The sequence below is a fragment of the Gadus morhua genome, chromosome 11 (genome assembly GCF_902167405.1).
Source record: "Gadus morhua chromosome 11, gadMor3.0, whole genome shotgun sequence".
NCBI lineage: Eukaryota > Metazoa > Chordata > Actinopteri > Gadiformes > Gadidae > Gadus > Gadus morhua.
The window spans coordinates 29024049-29047145 of NC_044058.1; the positions used below are offsets into that span (position 1 = coordinate 29024049).

Genomic DNA, 23097 nt, shown 5'->3' on the forward strand with positions numbered 1-23097 from the left:
GTGCGTAGGAGGTGGTCCGCGAAATATCTGGTCACACACACACACACACACACACACACACACACACACACACACACACACACACACACACACACACACACACACACACACACACACACACACACACACACACACACACACACAGGAATAGCATCACTACCACCGAGCACGTAAAACCAGCTTTATTTCCATGTGGAAGCTTGACACCATAGCTTAGTATTTGATTAAGCAGAAACTAACCACCAAATCAACGTCGACACACAGTCCCAGTCAATCCTGCACAGACCTTCTAAGAGACATTTAACAACATTTTTGAACTATTATTTTTGTAACATTGCAATCACTCTCCCACTTCAATATTTATATGAACAAAAAGGGAGTTGGATTAGCTCCTTCTGAAGTTGTACATTTTGCTGCCCTAATGTTCAGTGGAAAACCAATAAATTGGATTTACAGACACACCAAGCCAGCATGGGGGTGACAGAGGGGGAGACGAAGGGGGGAGACTGAGGGGGGCAACAGGGTGGCGGGCTTTGGTGTCAGCGAGATGTAAGAACTATCAGGATGTCTGCATTGTGCAGAGGAGTGATCATGGAATTGATGTGCAGCTCAGAGGAGCCTTCATCATCGTCATCATCTGTATGATGATACGAAGAAACAGTCATCGTGTTCACGGGTCGGGAGCGAGAGGGAAAGAAGCCATCAACTCATTCTACTGAGTGATCCAATCTTAAAGGCAGAGCTGACCTCTGTTGTTTTAGGGTTGAACTCGTCAGACTTTGGGGAGACCTTCTGGAACACACACACACACACGCACGCGCACACGCACGCACACGCACACACACACACTATCTGCTTCTTAAGGACTGTATGTATTTATTGTGTTTGCTCTCCCTGCAGTCGCGGTTCTGTACTGCGACTGCACACCGGTCTGATCGTCGCTTGAATGCAGAAACGAAACAAGATCCAGATCCTAATGGGAGCGTGGCGGTGGGGCGAAGTCTGGCCAGCAGGGGGAGTACGGAGCACCGGAGTCTGACTGCGGACAGTCTGCAATCTGACCCAATCAGGAAGTGTGTATTTATGTGCCTGCTTGTCTTTCAGTGAGGGGTAACCCTAACCCTTAAGAGAGAGAAGGAAGACACTCTCTGCGAGCCAGAGAGAGCGTCGCTGGATCACGAGACGGACTGAATGAACATTCAACGGTGTCCATTTGTTCTGGTGACCCCATCACCCCAGCAGATACGGTGCTCCATACTCCCCCTGCAGGCCAGACGCCGCCCCACCTCCACAGGGAGTGTCATAGGTCAAAGGTTATGGGTGAAAGCAGGAAGTAGGAGCGTGGCTGTGAACGCACGCCGAATAAAAACACTGAGAACGCTTAAAACCAACGATATGACATTATACACTCAACGGACAAAGCCTTCACACGCCTGGGCGCCAGCGCATCACACAACAGGAAAACACCTGATCACATTCTTTGTTTGTTTCCTGCTCACGCAACGCGGACGCCTCATAAAGCAAAACTCGTCAAATCTTCAACGGAAGCAAGACATCTAGAACAGCAGTGGGCGGAGCCCGGTCGTATTTACAATCTTCATCAGGGGCCCCGGGGCCCTCGTCTTCGGCTATGTACACTGATTGGTTCACGCAGGAGGAACAGGAAACGGCCACGCCCTACGGACGGAGCAGCCAATGGGAGGGGGCCGGTGCATGAGACGGGACGCCCCCCCACTAAGACACAGTGGTTCATGGACCAGACCTCCACCGCTGTGGGGCCTGGCTGGAGGACATAGGTCGAGGACAGAGATCTCCACCTACATGATGTGCTTAAAGCTCAGAGTAATCAGCTAAGGTGAGGAGGTGAGGAGAGGAGGTGAGGAGAAGAGCAGGGAGGTCAGGAGGCGGTGAGGAGAGGAGGTGAGGAGTAGTCTCTTGAATGGCTGTGAAGGCGAGGCAGTGCAGTGTCACCACGGTAACCCCCTGCGCTGTGGTCCCGTGTGAGCCCCCCCACCCCCCCATCCAGGCCTTCAGCTTCAGACGTCCTTCATGTGGGGGACCTCAGAGGCCACGCCCCCGGACTCCATCTGTCTGTCTGTCTGGAGGCTTTATGGTTGTCATGGAGGAACCATGACCGCTGGAGCTTTGGGGGTGTGGGGCAATGGTGTAACCATGACAACAGGGGTTTTGGTCGTCGACAGTGCTAAAAAGGTGGGAGGGGGGGGGGGGGGTCACGTCTGGGAACGAGGCCGTAGGAGCCATCCTGAGCAAGAGGACCCCCCCACACACACACACACACACACACACACACACACACACATACACACACACACACACACACACGGAGTGAGAGCAACCTTTGGCTTCTGTTGTTCCTCGTTATCAAGGAGCTATACTGCCAGTGTCTGGAGTTTAGGGCGGGGCCTGCGAAGGCGGGGCCAAGTGTGGGCGGGGCCGGGGGGGTTAGAGCCAGTGTCGGAGGTCCGGGAGGTTGGCGTCCATCCAGCGCTGGTTCAACATGATGGTTTCCACGGCGACTTGGACGCTGCGCATCTGAGAGCCGCGCTTCTTCAGGGAGCCCAGGAAGTTCCTCACCTGCACACGCAGACGCACCGCACACAAACACACACACACACAAAACACGCACACACACACACACACACAAACAGCATTGAAAATAAAAGCCTAATATGTAGAATAGTGCGAGTTCTTCTAACAGAGAGACAATCTGTTGGCTGGGACATGAGGCCCCTAGGTACTGGGACTACTGCACATGAACACGTGAAGACTTGAACCCATGGACACTGGGGCGTACCTGGTCGAGGTGCGTCTGTGTGGAGAAGTGGGAGGTGGTGGACATGATGATGCTCTGGATGGCGAAGGAGCCCACAGGAAACCTAGAGCAAAGAGAGAGAGAACAGCTTCCTGTCAGAGAGAGGACATGTGTGTGATTTTGCGCGTGTGTGGTTGCGTGCGTGCGTGCGTGTGTGGTTGCGTGCGTGCGTGTGTCTTCGTGGGTGTGCGTGCGAGGGCCCGCTCACTTCTTGATGAGGGCGTCCCAGTTCTGCTGAGTGAAGTCCCAGGCCAGCAGGGAGCCGGCGAAGCCCCCGCTGACAGCGCTGATGATCAGAGGCAGCTCCGTGGTCTGGACCAGCTCCCCCCGCAGACCCTCGATCAGGATGCTGAGCACACACCACACATGGTAAATGGACTGCACCGATACAGCGCTTTACAACACTGCCTCACATTCAGCCGTTCATGCACACATTCACACGCCGACGGCGGAGTCAGCCACGCAGGGCGACAGTCAGCTGGTCAGGAGCAGTCAGGGTGAGGCGTCTCGCTCAGGGACACCTCCACACTCAGTGAGGAGGAGCCGGGGATCGAACTACCAACCCTCCGGTTACCAGCCGACCCGCTCTACCTCCTGAGCCCCATGCCGCCCACCAGTGACCTCAGGACCTACAGCCGGCAGGCTGGGGGTCACTGAGAGGAACTCTTCTGACTGACTGCCCTGATACGAGTTTAGGGTTTGCACTACGCTAATTATCCATCAGAGCATCTCTCCCATGATTGGCTCGGGAACTCCGTCCTGCCTGTCATTCACAGGTGTGTGAAATGCAACACTTCTCAATGGGGGAGAAATGTGGGAGGGGGGGAGCAGAGAGGGAGGGAGGTAGTGAGGGAGGAGAGCTGAGAGGGAGGGAGGAGGCATTTCTTAGGTGGTTCAGTTGAAACATTTCTCTCTCTTTTCATAGCTCCCTGACCGCATCTACAGCAGCTATAGCATCGTCATGACAACATGACACACAGACACAGACACAAACACACACACACACACACACACACACAACCCCCCCTCCCCACCCCCACCCACCGGGCGATGTGGCGCGTGTCGCGGGTGGAGGCTAGGGCCTGCAGGATCTTCCTCTTCTGGGCGTCGTCGCTGGACTGGGCGTAGGTCTGCATCAGCTCCGCCCAGCCGTCCTCAGAGCGGGCGGCCACGGAGAACACCACCCTCTGCAGGTCCCCGGGGACCCTGGCAACACACACACACAAACCGTAACCAAGGGGGCCCTAGCAACACACACACACGGTAAACAATGGGGACCCTAGTGACACACACACCGTAACCAATGGGGACCCTAGCAACACACAACCACGGTAACCAATGGAGACCCTGGCAACACACGAACACACACTGTAACCAATCGCGACCCTAGCAAAACACACACCGTAACCAATGGGAACCCTTGCAACACACGCACACACATGGTAACCAATGGGGACCCTGGCAACACCCACGGTAACCAATGGGGACCCTAGCAACACACACACGGTAACCAAGGGGGACCCTACCAACACACACACACGGTAACCAATGGGTACCCTGGCAACACACCCACACACGGTTACCAATGGGTACCCTGGCAACACACACCCACACACACGGAAACCAATGGAAACCCTAGCAACACACACACACACACACGGTAACCAATGGGAACCCTGGCAACAAACACACACACACGGTAAGAAATGGAGACCCTAGCAACACACGCATGGTAACCAATGGGGACCCTAGCAACACACACACACACACAAAGTAACCAATTGGGACCCTGGCAACACACTCATATACACACGGTAACCGATGGCGACCCTAGCAACACACGTGTGGTTACAAATGGGCCCCTAGCAACAAACACACACACATGGCAAAAAATGTCACGTGAAATAGATCGCTATGGCTGAATGCACAACTATTTTGCTACACGGTACTTATTTTGTTTGGGGTTGGAATGTCTTTTGTTTTGCCAACAATGGTTATGCCGGACTAAATGTTGAGAATCTAATCTTTCTCGGGGTGTCACATGACTGCTTTCTCATGTGTTTAAATACCTTAAAACGTCTTTGCAGTGGGGGGGAGGGGCTTAGCCCGGATAGGGGTCCTTTTGAGAGGAAGTGGTTAAACCTGTCTTGGTTCTCTTCATGATGATCATGAAGAGGACGTGAGGCTCACCTGGCGCTGCCGTTGGCGTACTGCCTGTAGAGGTCGGAGGCCTTCTGGAGGCAGTCGGGAACGTCAAGAGCGCACGCCGTCTGGAGCAGCGCCTCCCGCAGCTCCTGTTTGGAGACGCACGGCTCCTCCCCCCAGGTCTGATTCATCATCAGGGCCTCGAACCGCTCCAGGATGTAGGACTGTCAAACACAAGGTCAGGATGTAGGACTGTCAAACACAAGGATGTTGGACTGTCAAGACAAGGTCAGGATGTAGGCTGTCAACACAAGGTCAGGATGTTGGACTGTCAAACACAACTTCAGACTGGGTGAAGGACCTTCAAACAGAACCCTGTGGGTTTGTTGTGTGTACAGCTTGCTCACAAAGTTGACACTTGATATTTATCAGAAAAATACGCAGTAAGCTCTAAATATTGATGAGTGTTCATAGTTATTTATACTGAGGGTCGTCATGCTATGTTTTATCTGTTACTAACTGTGGACTATTGCCTAGAGTGTGTTTGCCTGCGTGCCTTCCTACGTGCGTGCTTGCGTGCGTGAGTGGTTGGTTGGTTGGTTGGTTGCGTGCGGCGTGGTCCTACGTGCGTGCGTAGTTACGTGCGTGCGTGCAAGGTTGGTTTCCTGCGTGCGTGCGTGCGTGCGTGCGTGCTGGTACCTTGAGGTGGGCAGCCAGGTCCAGCTCGTTCCTCTTCTCCAGCTGCAGGTGCAGCGTGTTGAGCTGGGCCAGCGCCTCGCTCACCGGCGCCGCCTCCGTCTCGTTCACCACGTACGCCAGCAGGTTGAGAACCTGCCGGAACGACACGCGTCCCAGCCTAGTGACCACCACCACAGGCAGCTTTACTACACATGTTCCCGGGCCACTTTCTCCTTCCCGATTCCGATTCCTGAACTTGAGTATCGGCCGATGCCGAGTATATACCGAGACAGCATCTAGCATTGTAGCTACTAACAGCACTTTCTTATTGAAGGGTTCTCTTAAGCCCAGTTCAGACCAAAGATTCACCTCGCAACTGATTGCAGCGAGACTGTTTTAGAACGTTGCAGGGGAAAAGTCGCAGCAGTGTGAACTGGTCGTCGCAGAGCGGCTGATGCCGTTGCAAGGAGTCGCCTTTTACATTAAAATGAAACCCAATAAACCGCCAATGTGTGTGTAGGGTCCGAGGGTAAATTGGGGTGCTAGCTTAAGCAACCTAATCGTAAACCTAAGTTAGGCTACTTTTTAGGCTGATGCTGATGCTGTTGCGGCTCTCAGCTGTGCCAGAGCGTTCACAGTTGCTAGGTAAACCACCTGACGTCGCCGCCCGGTGCAGCAGTGTGAACTGCCTAGTTTTAGAACGCTTCAGCCCGTCTCGTCGCAAGGAGCCGCAAGGAGTTGCGAGTTGCAAGTCGTTGCGAGGCGAATCTTTGATCTGAACTGGGCTTTACGATTACAGCAATGTAGAGTCGGTTCACTTACTGTCAGCAAATTATTTTTTTGAAATTATTTTTGAAAAATGTCCGATACTGATATCGGAAATTATATCGGAAACGACACGATAACAAAATCCCTTTTTTCTGTCGAGAGCTGTTAATGAGGTACATTTAAAAAAAATTACATTTACATTTAGGGCATTTAGCAGACGCTTTTATCCAAAGCGACTTACAATAAGTACATTTGTCATAAGAAGTGCATCAATATATCACTGTCGATACAGAAAGGATGTTCATAGAACCAAGTGCAAGTACAACAATGGCTAGGTTAACCAATTCCAGATGAAGTACTATAATACAATACAATACAACATAATAAATTACAGTGTACAATGGTGGCCAGAAGGGGGAGGCTGCTATGCACTGTCGAGGTGGACTCTGAACAGGTGAGTCTTGAGTCTTTTTCGGAAGATAGTGAGCGACTCTGCGGTCCTGAGAACAGCAGAAAAGTTGTGACATTGCTGAACGGCCTTTGCTAGCTCTTAGCGATGGCGGTACCAGACGTCCAGCTGAGGTAGTTGAGCGGAGGGATCGAGCTGGGGTGTGTGGCTTTAGCAATGCTCGGAGGTAGGCAGGGGCAGTTCCATCGACTGCCTTGTATGCCAGTACCATCGTCTTAAATTTGATGCAAGCTACTACAGGGAGCCAGTGGAGGTCACGGAAGAGGGGGGTCACATGGGAGAACTTCGGTAGGTTGAACACGAGCAAGCTACCGCATTCTGGATGCGCTGCAAAGGTTTGATTGCAGAGGCAGGAAGTCCAGTGAGGAGTGAGTTGCAGTAGTCGAGGCGGGAGATGACCAGTGATTGGACTAGAAGCTGAGCTGCTTCCCTTGTGAGGAAGGGCCGGATTCTAGGGATGTTGTAAAGTGCAAATCTGCAGGATCGGGCCACCGCAGTGATGTTTGCGGTGCAGGATAACTGATTGTCCAATACCACACCGAGGTTTCTGGCAGTTGGAGAGGGAGATACAGCGATGTTCTCGACGGTGACCAGTAAGTCCATGTGTTGGCAATCTTTCCCTGGGATTAGGAGGAGCTTGGTTTTGTTGAGGTTAAGCCTCAGGTGATGGGCAGTTGTCCAGGTGCTGACGTCCGCCAGACATTCCGATATGCGTGTTGCAATCAGGGCTTTATCAGATGAGGGGAAAGAGAAATAGCTGAGTGTTGTCAGCATAGCAGTGATAGGAAAAGCTGTGTGATGCAATTACCGAGCCCAGAGAACTGGTATAGAGGGAGAACAGAAGAGGCCCCAGTACAGAGCCTTGAGGGACACCAGTTTCAAGCGTGCAAGGTTTGGACAAGGAGCCATTCCATGTCACTTGATAGGTGCGGTTCGTCAGGTAGGATGTGACCCAGGAAAGAGTAGATTGAGCGATGCCAAGTTCGGAAAGAGTGGCAAGAAGGATCTGGTGGTTCACCGTGTCAAATGCTGCGGACAGGTCAGGTCGAGGAGGTAAGGTGATGGACCAGAGTGAGTGAGTGAGTGAGTGAGTGAGTGAGTGAGTGAGTGAGTGAGTGAGTGAGTGAGTGAGTGAGTGAGTGAGCATACCTGGACAGAGCAAACATGTTGTGTATGAGGGAGGCGCGGTCCTCTCGGGGCAGGACGGTGCAGTTTTCGGTCAGGGCCTCGATGAGGGCCGCCCAGCCCGCCGTGCCGTAGTCCACCATGTAGAACCCGGTGCTCTGGAAGTTCAGCTTCAGCCACTTCACATCCTTAGACAGCTTCAGGGTGGCTGCACACGCACACACACACACACACACAAAGAGACACACACAAACACACACAGAATCAAAGAGACACACAAACACACACACACAGAGTCAGAGACACACACAAACACACACAGAATCAAAGAGACACACACACACACACACACACACACACACACACACACACACACACACACACACACACACACACACACACACACACACACACACACACACACACACACACACACACACAGTCTAAGCAACAAGCTGAATCTCATCAATATACCAATCTAATTCTAAGAGTGACCTGGCCTCGATATCAGCATCAAAGACACGACATTAGGGGGGGACTGACCGTTTCGGTTCTCCAGGGTGAACACCTGGACGCAGTCCGGGGTCAGGCTGCAGCCGGCCGTCACATAGGTCACAGGGATGTGCCAGCGGCTGGTGGGAGGAGCAGTCTCAGGTTATCAGGTACCGGGACCCTGCCCGGTCTGGCTAGGGTGTTGGACGAGGTTGTTTGACTGTCTGCGAGTGTGAGTGTGAATGTGAGTGTGACTGTGATTGTGTGTATGTCTTTGTGTTTGTCTTTGTGTTTGACTATTTAGGTGGTAGCGCGCGTGTGCGTGTGCGTGTGCGTGTGCGCGTCCATTACTCACCTGGGTGCGCTCTCGGTCGCGTCGGTGCTGAGCAGGAAGGGCTCCTGAGTGAGGGTCACCAGATCTCCGTCCCGGCTGACGCTGACCAATGGGAAGCCCTTCTGCTGGGTCCAGGTGTTCATCATGCCGGGGATGTTGGGGTGCTGCTGGGTTACGTCGGCCTGGAGGGGAGACCACCTCACACTCAGCTGTATTCATCCCAGAGGACACGCACTGAAACTCACACTGCTCTGCTCAATAGGGAAGTTATGGACTGGAATATAAATAAAAGGCATCCTGTGTAGAAGGTCATTATCCGAGATCATTGTAACTCCTACACTCCCCCACTCCCCTCCCTCTCTCTCTCTCTACTCCCCCATAATGGCCCCGGCTGGTAAAGTGTGATTACAGGCGCCTCAGTGCTTAGGAATTCTCGAAATGAGTAAACCTGTGGTGGCTCAAAGTAAATCAGTTAGTGACCGTGACCTGGTTTACAGATGAATGAGCCGTGACAGCAGCTCTACCTCATCAGTGTTTTTAGAACAGTGGTTCTCTCCTTTGTTTTTCACCCTGATCCAAGTGTCCATTCTGAAAGCTAGACGATAGAAAATTGAGAAAATGGACAAGTGGTTGAAATGTAAATCCGAAAACAAGGGGAAAGGAGAATATGTGAAAAAGATAGGCCGTCCAGAAACAACAAAATGTCGTCAGTTTCAATAAGAATATATTGGTAAGGGATTCAGCTCTACATCTGAATACAGCCCTGACCGCCCCCTGGTGTTGAGCTTCCTTTGTGGGGGGAAATAGCCAACAGTTGCATGAAGCACAGGCCCATGTTTCTCACTCAATTTTAAGTATTTGCATTCTTTATGTTTAAACTGAACATTATATTAACTTACATTTATTATTTTATCCCAACATTTTTTTTGCCGTTGAGGGTGTACTCATGGGAAAAAACTATCTTAGGAGGGTGTATACTAGCAGGAAGGTTTGGGAACCATTAATTAAGTTCCCATTCAAACGTGAATGCCGAGGACCAGCTTGAATGTTGACTCAGCAGATGAGGAGGGGGCTTCAGTCGACTCATGTTAAACAACCGGACAAGGACGTCACCAGCACGACAACCCCCATGACCTCTCCATCAGAGGTGACAACGGAGCGTTCTCCGTTGTCACACAATGACACGCACGCGCGCGCGAGCTGCCATGCACGGACGCACCTGTGCAATGCTGTTCCACAGGTCGTCTGTGACCGTGTTGGAGCCGCTGAACTTCTTGAGGTAGCCCACGATGCCCTTCCTGAAGAGGTCCCCGCTCAGGGAGGCGTTGAGCATCAGCAGGATGGAGGCACCCTGCAGCAGGAGACACAGCTGAACACGGGTCCCGACCCAGGGAACCGCGACACGAGGAGCCCGCTGCGGGCTCGGGTTCAGGGCTCACCCACGTCACAGGAATGTCAACTGGCTGGAGGCAGGGCCGCCCTCACATGCTCACCGTGCGCCTGCACGGGTCTGAATACCGACCTCAGACTGTGACAGACTGGGGGTGATTGTGTGAGCGTGACTGAGAGTGTGTGTGTGTGAGCGTGACTGAGAGTGTGTGTGAGCGTGACTGTGTGTGTGTGTGTGTGTGTGTGTGTGTGTGTGTGTGTGTGTGTGTGTGTGTGTGTGTGTGTGTGTGTGTGTGTGTGTGTGTGTGTGTGTGTGTGTGTGTGTGTGTGTGTGTGTGTGTGTGAGCGTGACTGAGAGTGTGTGTGACTGGGAGTGTGTGTGAATGTGACTGGGAGTGTGTGTGAGCGTGACTGGGAGTGTGTGTGAGCGTGACTGAGAGTGTGTGTGAGCGTGACTGGGAGTGTGTGTGTGTGTGTGAGCGTGACTGGGAGTGTGTGTGTGTGTGTGAGCGTGACTGGGAGTGTGTGTGAGCGTGACTGGGAGTGTGTGTGAATGTGACTGTGAGTGTGTGTGTGTGAGCGTGACTGTGGAAGTGTGTGTGAACGTGACTGTGGAAGTGTGTGTGTGTGAGTGTGTTTGACTTTGGGAGTGTGTGTGAGCCTGACTTTGGGTGTGTGAGTGTGTTGGACTTGTGTGTGCGAGTACCTGTACCTTACAGTCAGTGCTAGAAGGCTGTGAGGGGTACCTATGCGGGGACCACGCAGTCTCCCTCCATACCTTCTCGTAGGAGACCGAGTCAAACATCTCGGCCACCTGCTCTGGCGTGTCCGCCCTCGCTGAGACGGCGTGGGACGAGTTCAGCGCGTCTTTGTCCAGCGCTCTGAAGCGCACGGTCAGGAAGTGGTTCCCCTGCAGACAGACCCCAGGGGGTCATGTGATTGGCCAAGCTCAGACGTAAATGTACATATATTGTCAGAGGTCATAGGTCATAGGGGTCGACCCTAGATAGGACCATGTTTTTGGATTCCTGTGTTACTTCTGTGTAGTTTGATCTGGGGTCTCATTTATAAAACTGTGCGTAGGATCGTTACTAAAAATGTGCGTACGCCCAGAAGCCAAATTTTGCGTGCGCCAAAAAATATTCAGATTTATAAAACACTGCGTACGCACACCTGTACGCAATCTTTGCTTTATAAATCACATACTGACAACAATTGTGCGCAGCTGAATCAGCTTCACGTTCCGCCCTCTACACGCCCCTTTTTAACCATAAATGGTCAATGCAAATGACCTCATGAATGCGATCTGCATATAAAACAGACTCAGATGCCGGTATTATGTCTTGTTGGAAACAATGGCAGAGGTACTGAGAAAATCAAAAAAGCGAAATTTCACGGAGGTTGAAGTGGAGACACTTGTGGGTGAGATGGAGGCCCGAAAGGTAGTTTTGTTCGGCGGTCACGGGATTGGGATCGCCAACAACAAAAAGCAGAGTGAGTGGCAACATGTTGCTGCAGCAGTGAACTCTGTCAGTAGCACGGAGCGCACTGTCCCAGAATTAAAAAAAGGAAGTGGTCTGACATAGTTACATATTTTTATCTAGCCTACCAATAAATCGTTATGGTCCCTAAATACCCTCTCCCTCCGAATCCTGCCATTTGCATGGTCCGCCAGAAGTGCCATATGGTGCAGCATTACCACGGCGCTCACCTCTGTATTTATAGGGTTACGGTAATAAGACTGACGAGAACGCCTTGGATAATCAGTTTGTAATTACCCACGTAAAATGTTCTTGAACATAACCCCTTTTTAATGCCTGATTTGTCATGAAAGCATCAAGAGTAACGGACAACGATTGTGATGAGTGTGGCTTGGTTTTTCACACTTGGGATTTAATTGACATTCGATCATGTGTTTACAGTGTCACATAAAAATATTATGTTATTGACACATGTTGGACAGATGCTTTATTCCATGCAGTCGCGCCGTCAGTGGACAGTATGGATTGACGGGATTAAATATAGGGAATTTCTTTTTATTTCTATTCTAAGGAGATATTTCTGGAGTTATAACTGAGAAATAACGCAGTGGACTTAAATTATTCTGATTAGGATTTAACGCATGATACGGGTTGAAATTAAATTGATGAAGGGCGATGATAAAACATAATCGTTCTTCTCACTCTGCAATTCTTCGGTCTGACTTCAGTTCACCACCACACCGTCTGCGTCGCCAATTCTCCTTTTCCTCCAAACCATGCGTACGCATGGGTCAGAGTTTGCTTAGGGCTGCGCACATTTTCCCGTCAAGTTGGTTTTTTATAGATCACAACCTTGGCGTGAAAAGTCACGTACGCCAATTTCAGCCCCGTTTTGTGCGTACGCAACGGTTATAAATGAGACCCCTGATCTTTCCTCTCATGCTACGTTTGGCATATTGGTTTAATTACATCGTTTCAGAATGTATTATTCGTTCTAATGCAAAACCTTAATAATTCAAATAATGGTACATCTGATTTGTATATTGCCTGTATACATGATCTGAAGTGTGGAATCAGCCCAGTTTACAGGGGTCAGAGGTCAGAGGTCAGGGGTCAGGGGTCAGGGGGTATCAGGTGCAGTGACTCACGATGTCCAGCAGGGGGTACTCGTGCTGCAGAGACATGTACTGCATGTAGGTAGCGAAGCCCTCGTTCAGCCACAGGTCGTTCCACCAGCTCATCGTCACCAGGTTACCGAACCACTGGGGGGAGGGAGGCGGGTTACCAGTCGAACATATACCAGTTCAACCAGTACCAGGAGGACATACACCAGTTACAGACAGAGAGGAGCGGGTTCACCAGTAGTAGAACATATACCAGTTCAACCAGTACCAGGAAGGCGCCAGTTAGAGACAGAGAGGAGCGGGTTTACCAGTAGTAGACCATATACCAGTTAAACCAGACATACACCAGTCACAGACTGGTTCAACCAGTACCAGGAGGGCGTACACCAGTTAGACTGGTTTTAACCAGTACCAGGTGAGCGGGTAGTTCTACCTGGTGAGCCAGCTGCTGGGCCACTAGGAGGTGTAGTCCTACCTGGTTAGTGTGTAGTCCTACCAGGTTAGTGTGTAGTCCTACCAGGTAAGTGTGTAGTCCTACCTGGTTAGTGTGTAGTCCTACCTGGTTAGTGTGTAGTTCTACCTGGTTAGTGTGTAGTCCTACCTGGTTAGTGTGTAGTCCTACCAGGTTAGTGTGTAGTCCTACCTGGTTAGTGTGTAGTCCTACCAGGTTAGTGAGTAGTCCTATCAGGTTAGTCTGTAGTCCTGCCTGGTTAGTGAGTAGTCCTACCTGGTTACTGTGTAGTCCTACCTGGTTACTGTGTAGTCCTACCTGGTTAGTGTGTAGTCCTACCTGGTTAGTGTGTAGTCCTACCTGGTTACTGTGTAGTCCTACCTGGTTACTGTGTAGTCCTACCTGGTTACTGTGTAGTCCTACCTGGTTAGTGTGTAGTCCTACCTGGTTAGTGTGTAGTCCTACCTGGTTAGTGTGTAGTCCTACCTGGTGAGCGTGTAGTCCTACCTGGTTAGTGAGTAGTCCTACCAGGTTAGTGTGTAGTCCTACCTGGTTAGTGTGTAGTCCTACCTGGTTAGTGTGTAGTCCTACCTGGTGAGCGTGTAGTCCTACCTGGTGAGCCAGCTCGTGGGCGACCACAGAGGCAATGAGCTGCTTCTGTAGGGGGGAGGACTGGTTGTTGACCAGCAGGCTGGTCTCCCTGAAGGTGATCAGACCCCAGTTCTCCATCGCCCCCGCCAGGAAGTCGGGGATGGCCACCAGGTCTGAGAGAGAGGTGGAGATACGGCCAGAGCTTCAGCATGTGTGTGAGCGTGCCCGTTCGTGTGTGAGCGTGCCCATTGGTGTGTGTGTGTGTGAGCGTGCCTATTGGTGTGTGTGTGTTTGTGTGCCCGTTGGTGTGTGTTTGTGTGCCCGTTGGAGTTTGTGTGCCCGTTGGTGTGCTTGTTTCTCATCACAGGGTATTAACATTAAAAATGGACAAACGGACATCAAAGCAGCCCTGTAGACCTTTCCCTAGAGTGCGTGTGTGACGCACCCAGCTTCTTGAGGGGGTAGGCGATGTCAAAGTAAGAGTTGTAGAACTGCAGAAGTTTGCAGGCCGTGTCCAGGGCGTAGATCGTGTGGTCCTTCTTCTCCGGCACCGAGTACACAGACACCTGTCTCACACACACACACACACACACACACACACACACACACACACACACACACACACACACACACACACACACACACACACACACACACACACACACACACACACACACACACACCTGGTGAGACTACCCTGTTGGTGCACAAGGCCCACTTCCCTAACGTCCTATGGAGACTGATCTTAATTCCAGCTCAGTCCGGTTCCCCAGAGGAGACATACCAGCGTGTCGGAGACGTTCTTGCTCACGCTCTGGAAGGTGGCCACCACGAAGGCCACCAGGTAGGTGCTCATGTTCACGCTGCTCTTCTCAAACTCGTCCAGCAGAAGGCCTCCGGTGATATTGGTGGTCTTGGCCTACAGAGAGAGGGAGGGAGAGGAGCTGTCGAGGGTCACGCTGACAGAAAAGCCCCGGCATTGAAGAACACTCCGTCAGCATTAGCGCTAGTCCGATCCCCGGCTCCTCCTAGCTGAGTGTGGAGGTGTCCCTGAGCGCGACACCTCACCCTCACTGCTCTAGACCTGGCTGACACCGCCGTGGGCGTGTGAATGTGTGCATGAATGGGTGAATGTTAGGCAGTATGTAAGAGCACATTGAGTGGCCGCTGGTTAGAAAAGCGCTGTATAATTGAACCACCGATAGTTTAGTATGTGATGTTAAAGATGGGTAAATTCTACCCAACTAACATTGACGCAGGCTCTATTTAAAGTTGGTGGTCATAGACTACCAACTGATTATCGGATGCACATTATCGGATGCACAGTCCTATGTTCTTCATGGCAAATCAATAAACTGGAAACAGCTATTTAGTTCCTGGATGCACATGTGCATTAGGGGTTGGACAGTAGAGCTATACTGCCCCCTTGTGTTATGTAAATGCAGTTACCATACAAAGATCCACTGACTGTCCCCACACAGCGCTTGTTTAAGCGCCAAAGAAGAGGTACAAAAACACCAACAAACTAACCAACTCAGTAGCTTTAAACAAACCTAAAACAAATACTATTATGATGAAAGGACATGCATTTGACCACCTGCTAACTCTTAAAGTTAAAAAAGCATGATATGGGATCTTTGACTAGCTTTTGAAGGGGCTTCTTCTGAATGACTGAATGAGAGTCAACGCTACCTTGGGCATGTTGGACAGAGCGACATAGCCATCCCTGCGACTGATCCTGACCAGGAAGGTGGCTTTGAAGGCGGGCTCGTCGAAGCAAGGGAAGGCCTTCCTGGCGTACAGTGGCTCGAACTGGGTGGCAGCCAGGACCCTGGGGAACACAGCTTAGCATCAGGGACAGCCACTGACGTTCATGGCAGCACTGGATCTGATTCAATCAAATGAACCCTATAAAAACAAATCACTCATAGAAACGGTGATTCTCATTAAAAGGCAATGCTGTCACTGCTGTTCACCACTTCTGTATCAACTAGCTCGTAGTTTCAAATCAACTAGACACATCTGCAGTCAACGCTGCTCGATTAGGATTTAAAATATGTTCTCACACCCTATTTACGTTTATATTTAGGTCAACTAGGAGACGCTTTTATCCAAAGCGATTTGCAGCGAGTACATCCTGCTTTAGAAAGAGGAAGTGAGGCCGGTGTGTGTGTGAGACTCTACTGGTCAAAGCCCGTCTCAGCCGGTAGACGGTGTTCTGCTCAGGATAGCTGCCGCTCAACCAGTCACCTCTTCTTGCCGTCCTTGTCGGCGTAGGAGCTGTTGTAGAAGCCGTCGTAGGTGCTGGACAGGCTGGCGTGGTAGTCCAGCGTCAGCACACAGCGCTGTCCCTGCTTCAGCTCCTCAGGGAACCGGACGGCCACCTGCTGGTGGGGCTTATACTCCAGCAGGGTCACGACCCTGGCCTGGCCCTCGCCCAGCTGCAGCGGGAGCGTTCACACCAGACCAGACAGCCAGTCACAACCATAGTGAGAAACACACATTACATTCTATCTGCATAGCCCTTAATCACAGCTACAGTCACAAAAAGGCTTCACAAGACATTTATCTATGGCACCCCCTGACCTTGACCCTAGAGAAAACTCCCTTAATCAGAAAGGAAGAAATCTTAAAGTTCCCATGACATGCCAACAGGTGTGAGTGGGATTAGCCTACCAGCATACCCGGTGGACTGTGGCAAACTTTGATCATCTCGCCGTCACACATCTAGGTGGACACGCCCACTTGTGACGTCATAAGAGCCAGATTTTGAACACGGCGTGTAAAGCCCAGTTCAGACCAAAGATTCACCTTGCAACGGCTTGCAACGAGACGGTTTTAGAACGTCGCAGGGGCGGTGTGAACGGGTCGTTGCAAGCCGTTGCAAGCCGTTGCAAGCCGTCGCAAGGCGTTGCAAGGCGTTGCAAGGAGTCGCCAGAGATTGAACATGTCAAATCGCAAGATCCAGTTTTAGAACGCAGCGATTTAACTATTCCTCTTCAGCCAATCACAGCACAGAACAACTTGTACGTCACGGCCTGTCCACTCCAGCATAAAAATATCAGATTGAAATATCCGATATCCGGAGAATGACAAAACACAGTAACTCTAGCCAACTCTCAAGCAAAATAAAAATAAAACTAATTGCAAACCTAACTAATCGCAAACCTTACTAATCTAACCTAACCTACGCAAATGATGCTGTTGCAGCTCTCAGCTGTGCCAGAGCGTTCACAGTTGCTAGGGAAACCACCTAGCGTCGCAGCCCGTTGCAGCGCGTTGCAGCCAGTGTGAACGGCCCAGTTTTAGAATGTCGCAGCCCGTCTCGTCGCAAGGAGTCGCAAGGAGTTGCGATTTGCAAGCCGTTGCAAGGTGAATCTTTGGTCTGAAGTTGGCTTAAGGGTTAATCACACTCACACCTGGTGGCATGTCATGGGACCTTTAAGAAGGACAGCCGGATTCCCCGGATATCTCGGTGGAATATCTCCGTTGCAGCGTGTAGGTGCGACCCTTCAGTGGGCCGTGTGGGGGCAGGCCGTCTGAGGGGGGGGTCTCACCTGGAAGGTTGCCTTGGTGACGGTGAGGTCGGCGGCGTGCAGCACGATGCGCTTGGTGGCGTGGAGCACGGCCATGCTGATGACGGTGCGGCCCGTGAAGGTCATGGCGTCGAGGTCGGGGTTCACGGTGAGGTCGTAGTGGACGGGCCGCACGCTGGCCGGGAGGCGGAGCTCCGCCCAGGGGAAGGGCTCCCCCGTGGTGGAGTTGGGGTACACGGGCTCCATGGGGGCGGTGCTGTTCTCCTTGGGACAGCCCGTCTGTAGGTGTCAGGGAGGGAGGAGGTGGAGTGGGTTCAGAGAGCACCTTCCCAGAGCCTCACAGAGCTCAAACGGTCAACGGTAACAGATAAAGCACACAGTAGTGTCACAGCACACGTTAAAACAACACAACGCACAACACATAGCAGTTCATGCGTTCCTGAACACTGGCAATAGCACTCGAATCAGAATGCATCATGGGTATTTTTCGGTTGCTGAAACTCAACGTAAATATATTTCAAAACGTACATTAATGAAGACTTTGCATTGACATGTGTCGCGTGAGGACCTGAGGACCTAATGGAGCTATCAGTGTGGGGGTGGGGGGGGGGGAAGTAGTTCCCTGACGTTAGCAGACACCCGCCATGCAGAGCTTCACAGAAGGTGAGGTGGACAAGTTTAAGCGTCCCTGATCCAGACAGGACGTGGGGGTCCCACAGCAGAAGGTTCAGCAAATTAGAGGAACAACAAGTGATACAAATGTAAACAAAAGAACATATACAGCAAACATGAACATCAACACAATCAGAGAAGAAGAAATTAAGACGCAAAAAACTAAATCATTTAGCGTTAGTGCTGTCAGTTTAACGCGTTATTAACGGCGTTAACGCAAACCAATTTTAACGGAGTTCATTTCTTTACCGCGCGATTAACGCTCTTATGGCTTGGCAAACGTTGTCGTTTTTTCACCTGCTGTCTAGCAACAACTAGTCACTTTAGAAAAACTACAACACCATACTATCTATCGATCTAGCTACACCGGAAACAAGCAAGGATACGGAGCGGGTGAAAAACTCCTTAAGTGTGTGTGTGTTTGTGTGTCTCTGTTCGAGCCTGCAGGAGAGTTCAATGTTGTCGTTAGCCGTTACATCTTTCTGACCAATCGCAGTTCAAGGCCCACCTGGGCTGTACCACTTCGGGAGGGGCCGCTCAGTTACTCCCCTCTTGACAAAATCGACTTGGCCGGACGGAGCTGCAAGGAACTTTTATAAACACAATATTGTTATCCCGCTGTAAGCAGCCCGACCGCCCCGAAGCGTTAACGGCCCACCGGGAATTCTCCCGACTCTCCCGATTACCACTCCGCCACCGTGTGTGCGTGTGCGTGGGCGTGTGTGTGTTATTCGATAACCTGGTAATGTGTATGCCTACGTACGGTAGGAATATTCATACTGGTTTAAATAATAAATATTATAGTATTTCCCATATTTGCTGAGCAAGAGATTTGTCCGAAGGTTCAGTGATTGAAACAAATAAAAGCCCGGGCTATTGAAGTTTTACGGTAGGCCTACCACTGTCATGCACCTACCCGATGTCAAGTGGACCGGGTTGAATTCACTGCGGGTCTCTCTCCTTATATTCATCTTACCAAATATATTTTATTACCGTCCTTCTGAACACTCTCTGATCTCGCTAAAAGGCTCGCAGCACGAAATCAAGGGATATTTAGAATAGAAAGAAATGTGTGATTAATCGCGATTCAATGTCTTAATCGCTGGACAGCACTAGTTTGCGTCTGTGACTCATGACAGCGAGATGAGCGGAGCTCAGGACAGCAGGAAGAGGTCCTCTTACCCTGGTGAAGGTACAGCCGGGCAGGAAGTACAGCACCATGCTCATCGACACCACGATGACCAGGAACAGCACACACACCACCGTGGTCCGAGTGGACGGCCGCGAGCAGGAGCTGGGGGAGACAGGACCCTGAGGTCAGACCCTCACCCTGACCCACGTCAGCCCTGAGGTCAGACCCTCACCCTGACCCACGTCAGCCCGGCGACCGGTCCAGTGGTCAGACCCTCACCCTGACCCACGGTCAGGGGACGTCCCAGTGGTCAGACCCTCACCCTGACCCACGTCAGCCCTGAGGTCAGACCCTCACCCTGACCTACGTCAGCCCAGTGGTCAGACCCTCACCCTGACCCACGGTCAGCCGGCGGTCGGCCCAGTGGTCAGACCCCCACCCTGACCCACGGTCAGCGGGCCGGCCCAGTGGTCAGACCCTCACCCTGACCCACGTCAGCCCGGCGACCGGCCCAGTGGTCAGACCCTCACCCTGACCCACGTCAGCCCGGCGACCGGCCCAGTGGTCAGACCCTCACCCTGACCCTGATCAACCATCAACCATCGCCCTCAACGCTGGGATTGTGGTCACAGCATTGACTTCTTCGCCCTTATAGAAAGTAGGGTGGGGCAATTAATCAAATTTCGATCTCGATTTCCACGTCTAACAATCACAAATCTAATATAATCGAGTATTCAATTAAAAAAAATATATATATTATTTTTTTAATATGTTTTAAAGAACATCTGGATACATATATGGACTTTATTTTAGATTTGAACATTTTCTTTTTGACCATTTGTGTTTTGGGCGAAATTTCTAAGTTCTCAGTTACTCAGTGTTTTTTGGGAGAGACATGCTGAATATATACAACATGTTTTCAAACTCAAAAATAATCGTTTGTATAATCGGGATTTCAATAATGACCAAAATAATCGTGATTATGATTTTTTACATAATCGAGCAGCCCTAATAGAAAGTGCGTTTTAAAAATATATGATACATTTAAAACCACCACTTAGTGGATGGAGTATTTGTGTTTGTTCAACATAAGGGTTGTGATAATGAACTACCAAATGAGACACGCGAGTATAACAAAGCTAATAATTAAACTAGAGAGATTAATATCCAGTAACTAATCTTTCTGTTCATGATCCAAAATGCATTCAATCATTTCTCTCATCTTGATTGAAACCCTTCCGTTTAGATAGCTGTTAAGATTAAACCAATCGCAACGGTCTCTGCACGAGGCTCACATCCCCACCACGACGTCGACCGACCCCCTCACCTGGGCGGGGCCTGCCGTGCGTAGGGGGAGGAGCCAGCGCGGTGGGCGGCGCTGCGGTTCATGAAGGACATGCCCAGCAGCCGTGCCGAAGACTCACTGTCCTCCTCGTCGTCGTCCATATCGTTCTCCCCCAGGCCGCGCACCAGCAGGCGGGAGCTGCGCGGCTCGTAGACCACCTCGTCGGGGTCCAGGGTGGGGAAGGCCTGGAGGGAGGGAGGGAGGGAGGGGTCGACACAGGACAGGTCAATCGACTGCACTCTTTACAATATAATTCACCCATTCAGGCACACATTCACTGCGGAGTCAGCCATGCAAGTTGACAGCCAGCTCGTCGGGAGCAGTCAGGGTGAGGCGTCTCGCTCAGGGACACCTCCACACTCAGCTAGGAGGAGCCGGGGATCAAACTAGCAACCTTCAGGTTAGCTGCCGACCCGCTCTACTTCCTGAGCCACGTGCCGCCCTGCCGACAGATGAACGTGCAAACACAGACAGGCTGCTCCACGGGGAGAGAATTGCTACCCTAGGAAACATCCTTTCTACACAGAGACGCAGGAGTGTGTTCCCTGTGAACCGAGCCCGGCTGCAGATGTGCATCCGGAGTTCATGGCCTCTAAAGACCGGGAGCGCCTGGTTACCGGGAACGCTGCGGAGTCCTTGGCCAGGTCCACCACGTCCGGCTCCTCCTCGAACATGCTGTTCTCGATCATGTTCCGCGGAAGGTTGGCGCGCTCTGCTGGAAGAGAAAGTAAAGGACACGGTGAGGACCGCATGGCGGGGGGAGCGGACCTTACTGGGAGACACCAGCAACTGTACTGGTTTGCTTCATGAGTATTGCTCTTGGAACTTGGGGCGAGTGAAAGTAGGAATGCGAAAACGAGACAAGCAGGAATCTGCGTTGACCCGATACGACACAAAGACCGTTTAACAAAGCAGTGATTTGGGTCATTTCCTGTTGGGTAATGCTGCGCTTCACTTCCTGGTCCACCACGCTGCGATCGCTTAGCCCGTGCTGAAGATGAGTTACTCGAATGTACAAAATAATAAGAAGATGTCAGAGTAATGAAATCATGGGTCGTACTTCTACCGGATACCAAGAAACACTTACAAGAAGAACCCTGTTATCAGCATGCGTGTTTGTGTGTGTACGTGTGAATGTGTGTGTGTGTGTGTTTGTCTTTTGTACGACAATGGCGGACCCTCCCTCAGCAGAACAAGCCTCTTACTGTCCTTCAAACAGAGAAACGTTCAACTTCCCAATTCACAAATACCTAAAGAAGTGAAACAGCGGAGTGTGCAGGTTTCAGCAAGTGCCCTGCCCAGATCGGAGCTCTGTGGACAGAGCCCTTTCAGTCTTAAATGACAGGTTTAAATGCAAACAACAGGGTGGTAATTAATCCACATTACAAAGCTGCAGCTTTGGTTATTTAATTAATTTGACAGCGTGCAAAGCCGCCACGAGATATAGTCAAGACTGTGTCAGCAGCACGGCTGTTTCAATCCCTCTCTCCTCCACAAATCAAATAAATAGTCTAGCGACCTTGACACATCACCAAACCTGATGGGCAAGGCGCTGATAAGCCTTTAATGAACAGAGGAAGCAGCCTCATGTCCGTCCATATGTTTCTGTTGACACTAAGAGCCACCAACAAGGGTAGTTTACGACCACAAAGGGGAAACAATAAACTGATAACAACACAACAGTGACTCAAACTTGTATGAACCGCCTCTATCTTTATAACCACTAATCCCTCGTCAAGTCTACAATGGTGTAATGGACAAGTCACAGGCCTCTCTGCTTGTGTGACCAAATCACTGCACACTTTCAATCCTTATCAGCAGCAGACCGATATAAATTATAATCTAAAGAACACACACAGACAGGCAAGGCAAAGAAGGCATGGCAATGCAGGCATGGGAACCAGAACAAAACATCGGTACGGTTTCATTTAAATTCAACGGACATGAATGTAACACAATAGTAATACACAAGTATAGTTCATAACATTGAAACACCATATCTGCTGCTTATTCCCAGTAAGGTTGTAGGGATGACAGTTATTTAAACTGTGTGGTGTGACATTTCTGACATTGTAGACAACACACACACACACACACACACACACACACACACACACACACACACACACACACACACACACACACACACACACACACAATACATATATATATGGAATAGGTTAAATAAAAGTGAAACAAAGTCATTGGAAAGTCCCGTAAAGCTACTCGAAGCTAATTCCAGATGCCTGGGGCTAGGAGTTGTTGTTAGCCGCTAGTTAGCCGCTAGTTAGCCGCTGGAGCGCACGACCCCCCGCTGCTTACCCGACAAGTTACTGTCAAACGGATCCATGACTGACAGCGGGACAGAGACCCGGGAACCCCGACGGGCTGGACCGGAGGCGACGTACGCTGCACGGGAGCCCTCACTTCAGATCACCCGTTAGTCCTCCGTGGGAACAGATGAAGACGCTGGGAACGACAGCTTCCTCTGCTGTTGACAGTTCTTCCACGCAGTGTTGCTCTGTCGTCCTA

The 23097-nt window shown here is 51.0% G+C and overlaps 1 protein-coding gene across 3 annotated transcripts; it reads right to left on the bottom strand.

Moving 5' to 3' along the window:
* Window positions 1–167: 167 nt before the first annotated feature.
* On the bottom strand, window positions 168–23083 carry lnpep (leucyl/cystinyl aminopeptidase). 3 transcript variants are annotated; one of them, XM_030370247.1, is made up of 22 exons: window positions 22888–23083; window positions 21183–21280; window positions 20548–20750; window positions 19271–19382; window positions 17438–17695; window positions 16131–16321; window positions 15573–15711; window positions 14665–14799; window positions 14326–14446; window positions 13902–14053; window positions 12863–12976; window positions 11012–11143; window positions 10064–10195; window positions 8866–9026; window positions 8562–8650; window positions 8043–8226; window positions 5678–5834; window positions 5024–5202; window positions 3878–4039; window positions 3042–3182; window positions 2816–2897; window positions 168–2595 (listed from the first exon to the last, which is right to left on the bottom strand). In XM_030370247.1, exons 1-22 carry the CDS (start codon window positions 22913–22915, stop codon window positions 2464–2466), a joined length of 3102 nt encoding a protein of 1033 aa, XP_030226107.1. In that variant the 5' UTR covers window positions 22916–23083; the 3' UTR covers window positions 168–2463. The 3 variants fall into 3 exon arrangements, 2 of the variants coding, with proteins under 2 accessions (XP_030226107.1, XP_030226108.1); XM_030370248.1 differs by having other exon boundaries at window positions 21183–21277; window positions 22888–23081; XR_003978493.1 differs by lacking the exons at window positions 168–2595; window positions 2816–2897 and having other exon boundaries at window positions 5024–5230.
* Between the last annotated feature and the right edge of the window lie 14 nt (window positions 23084–23097).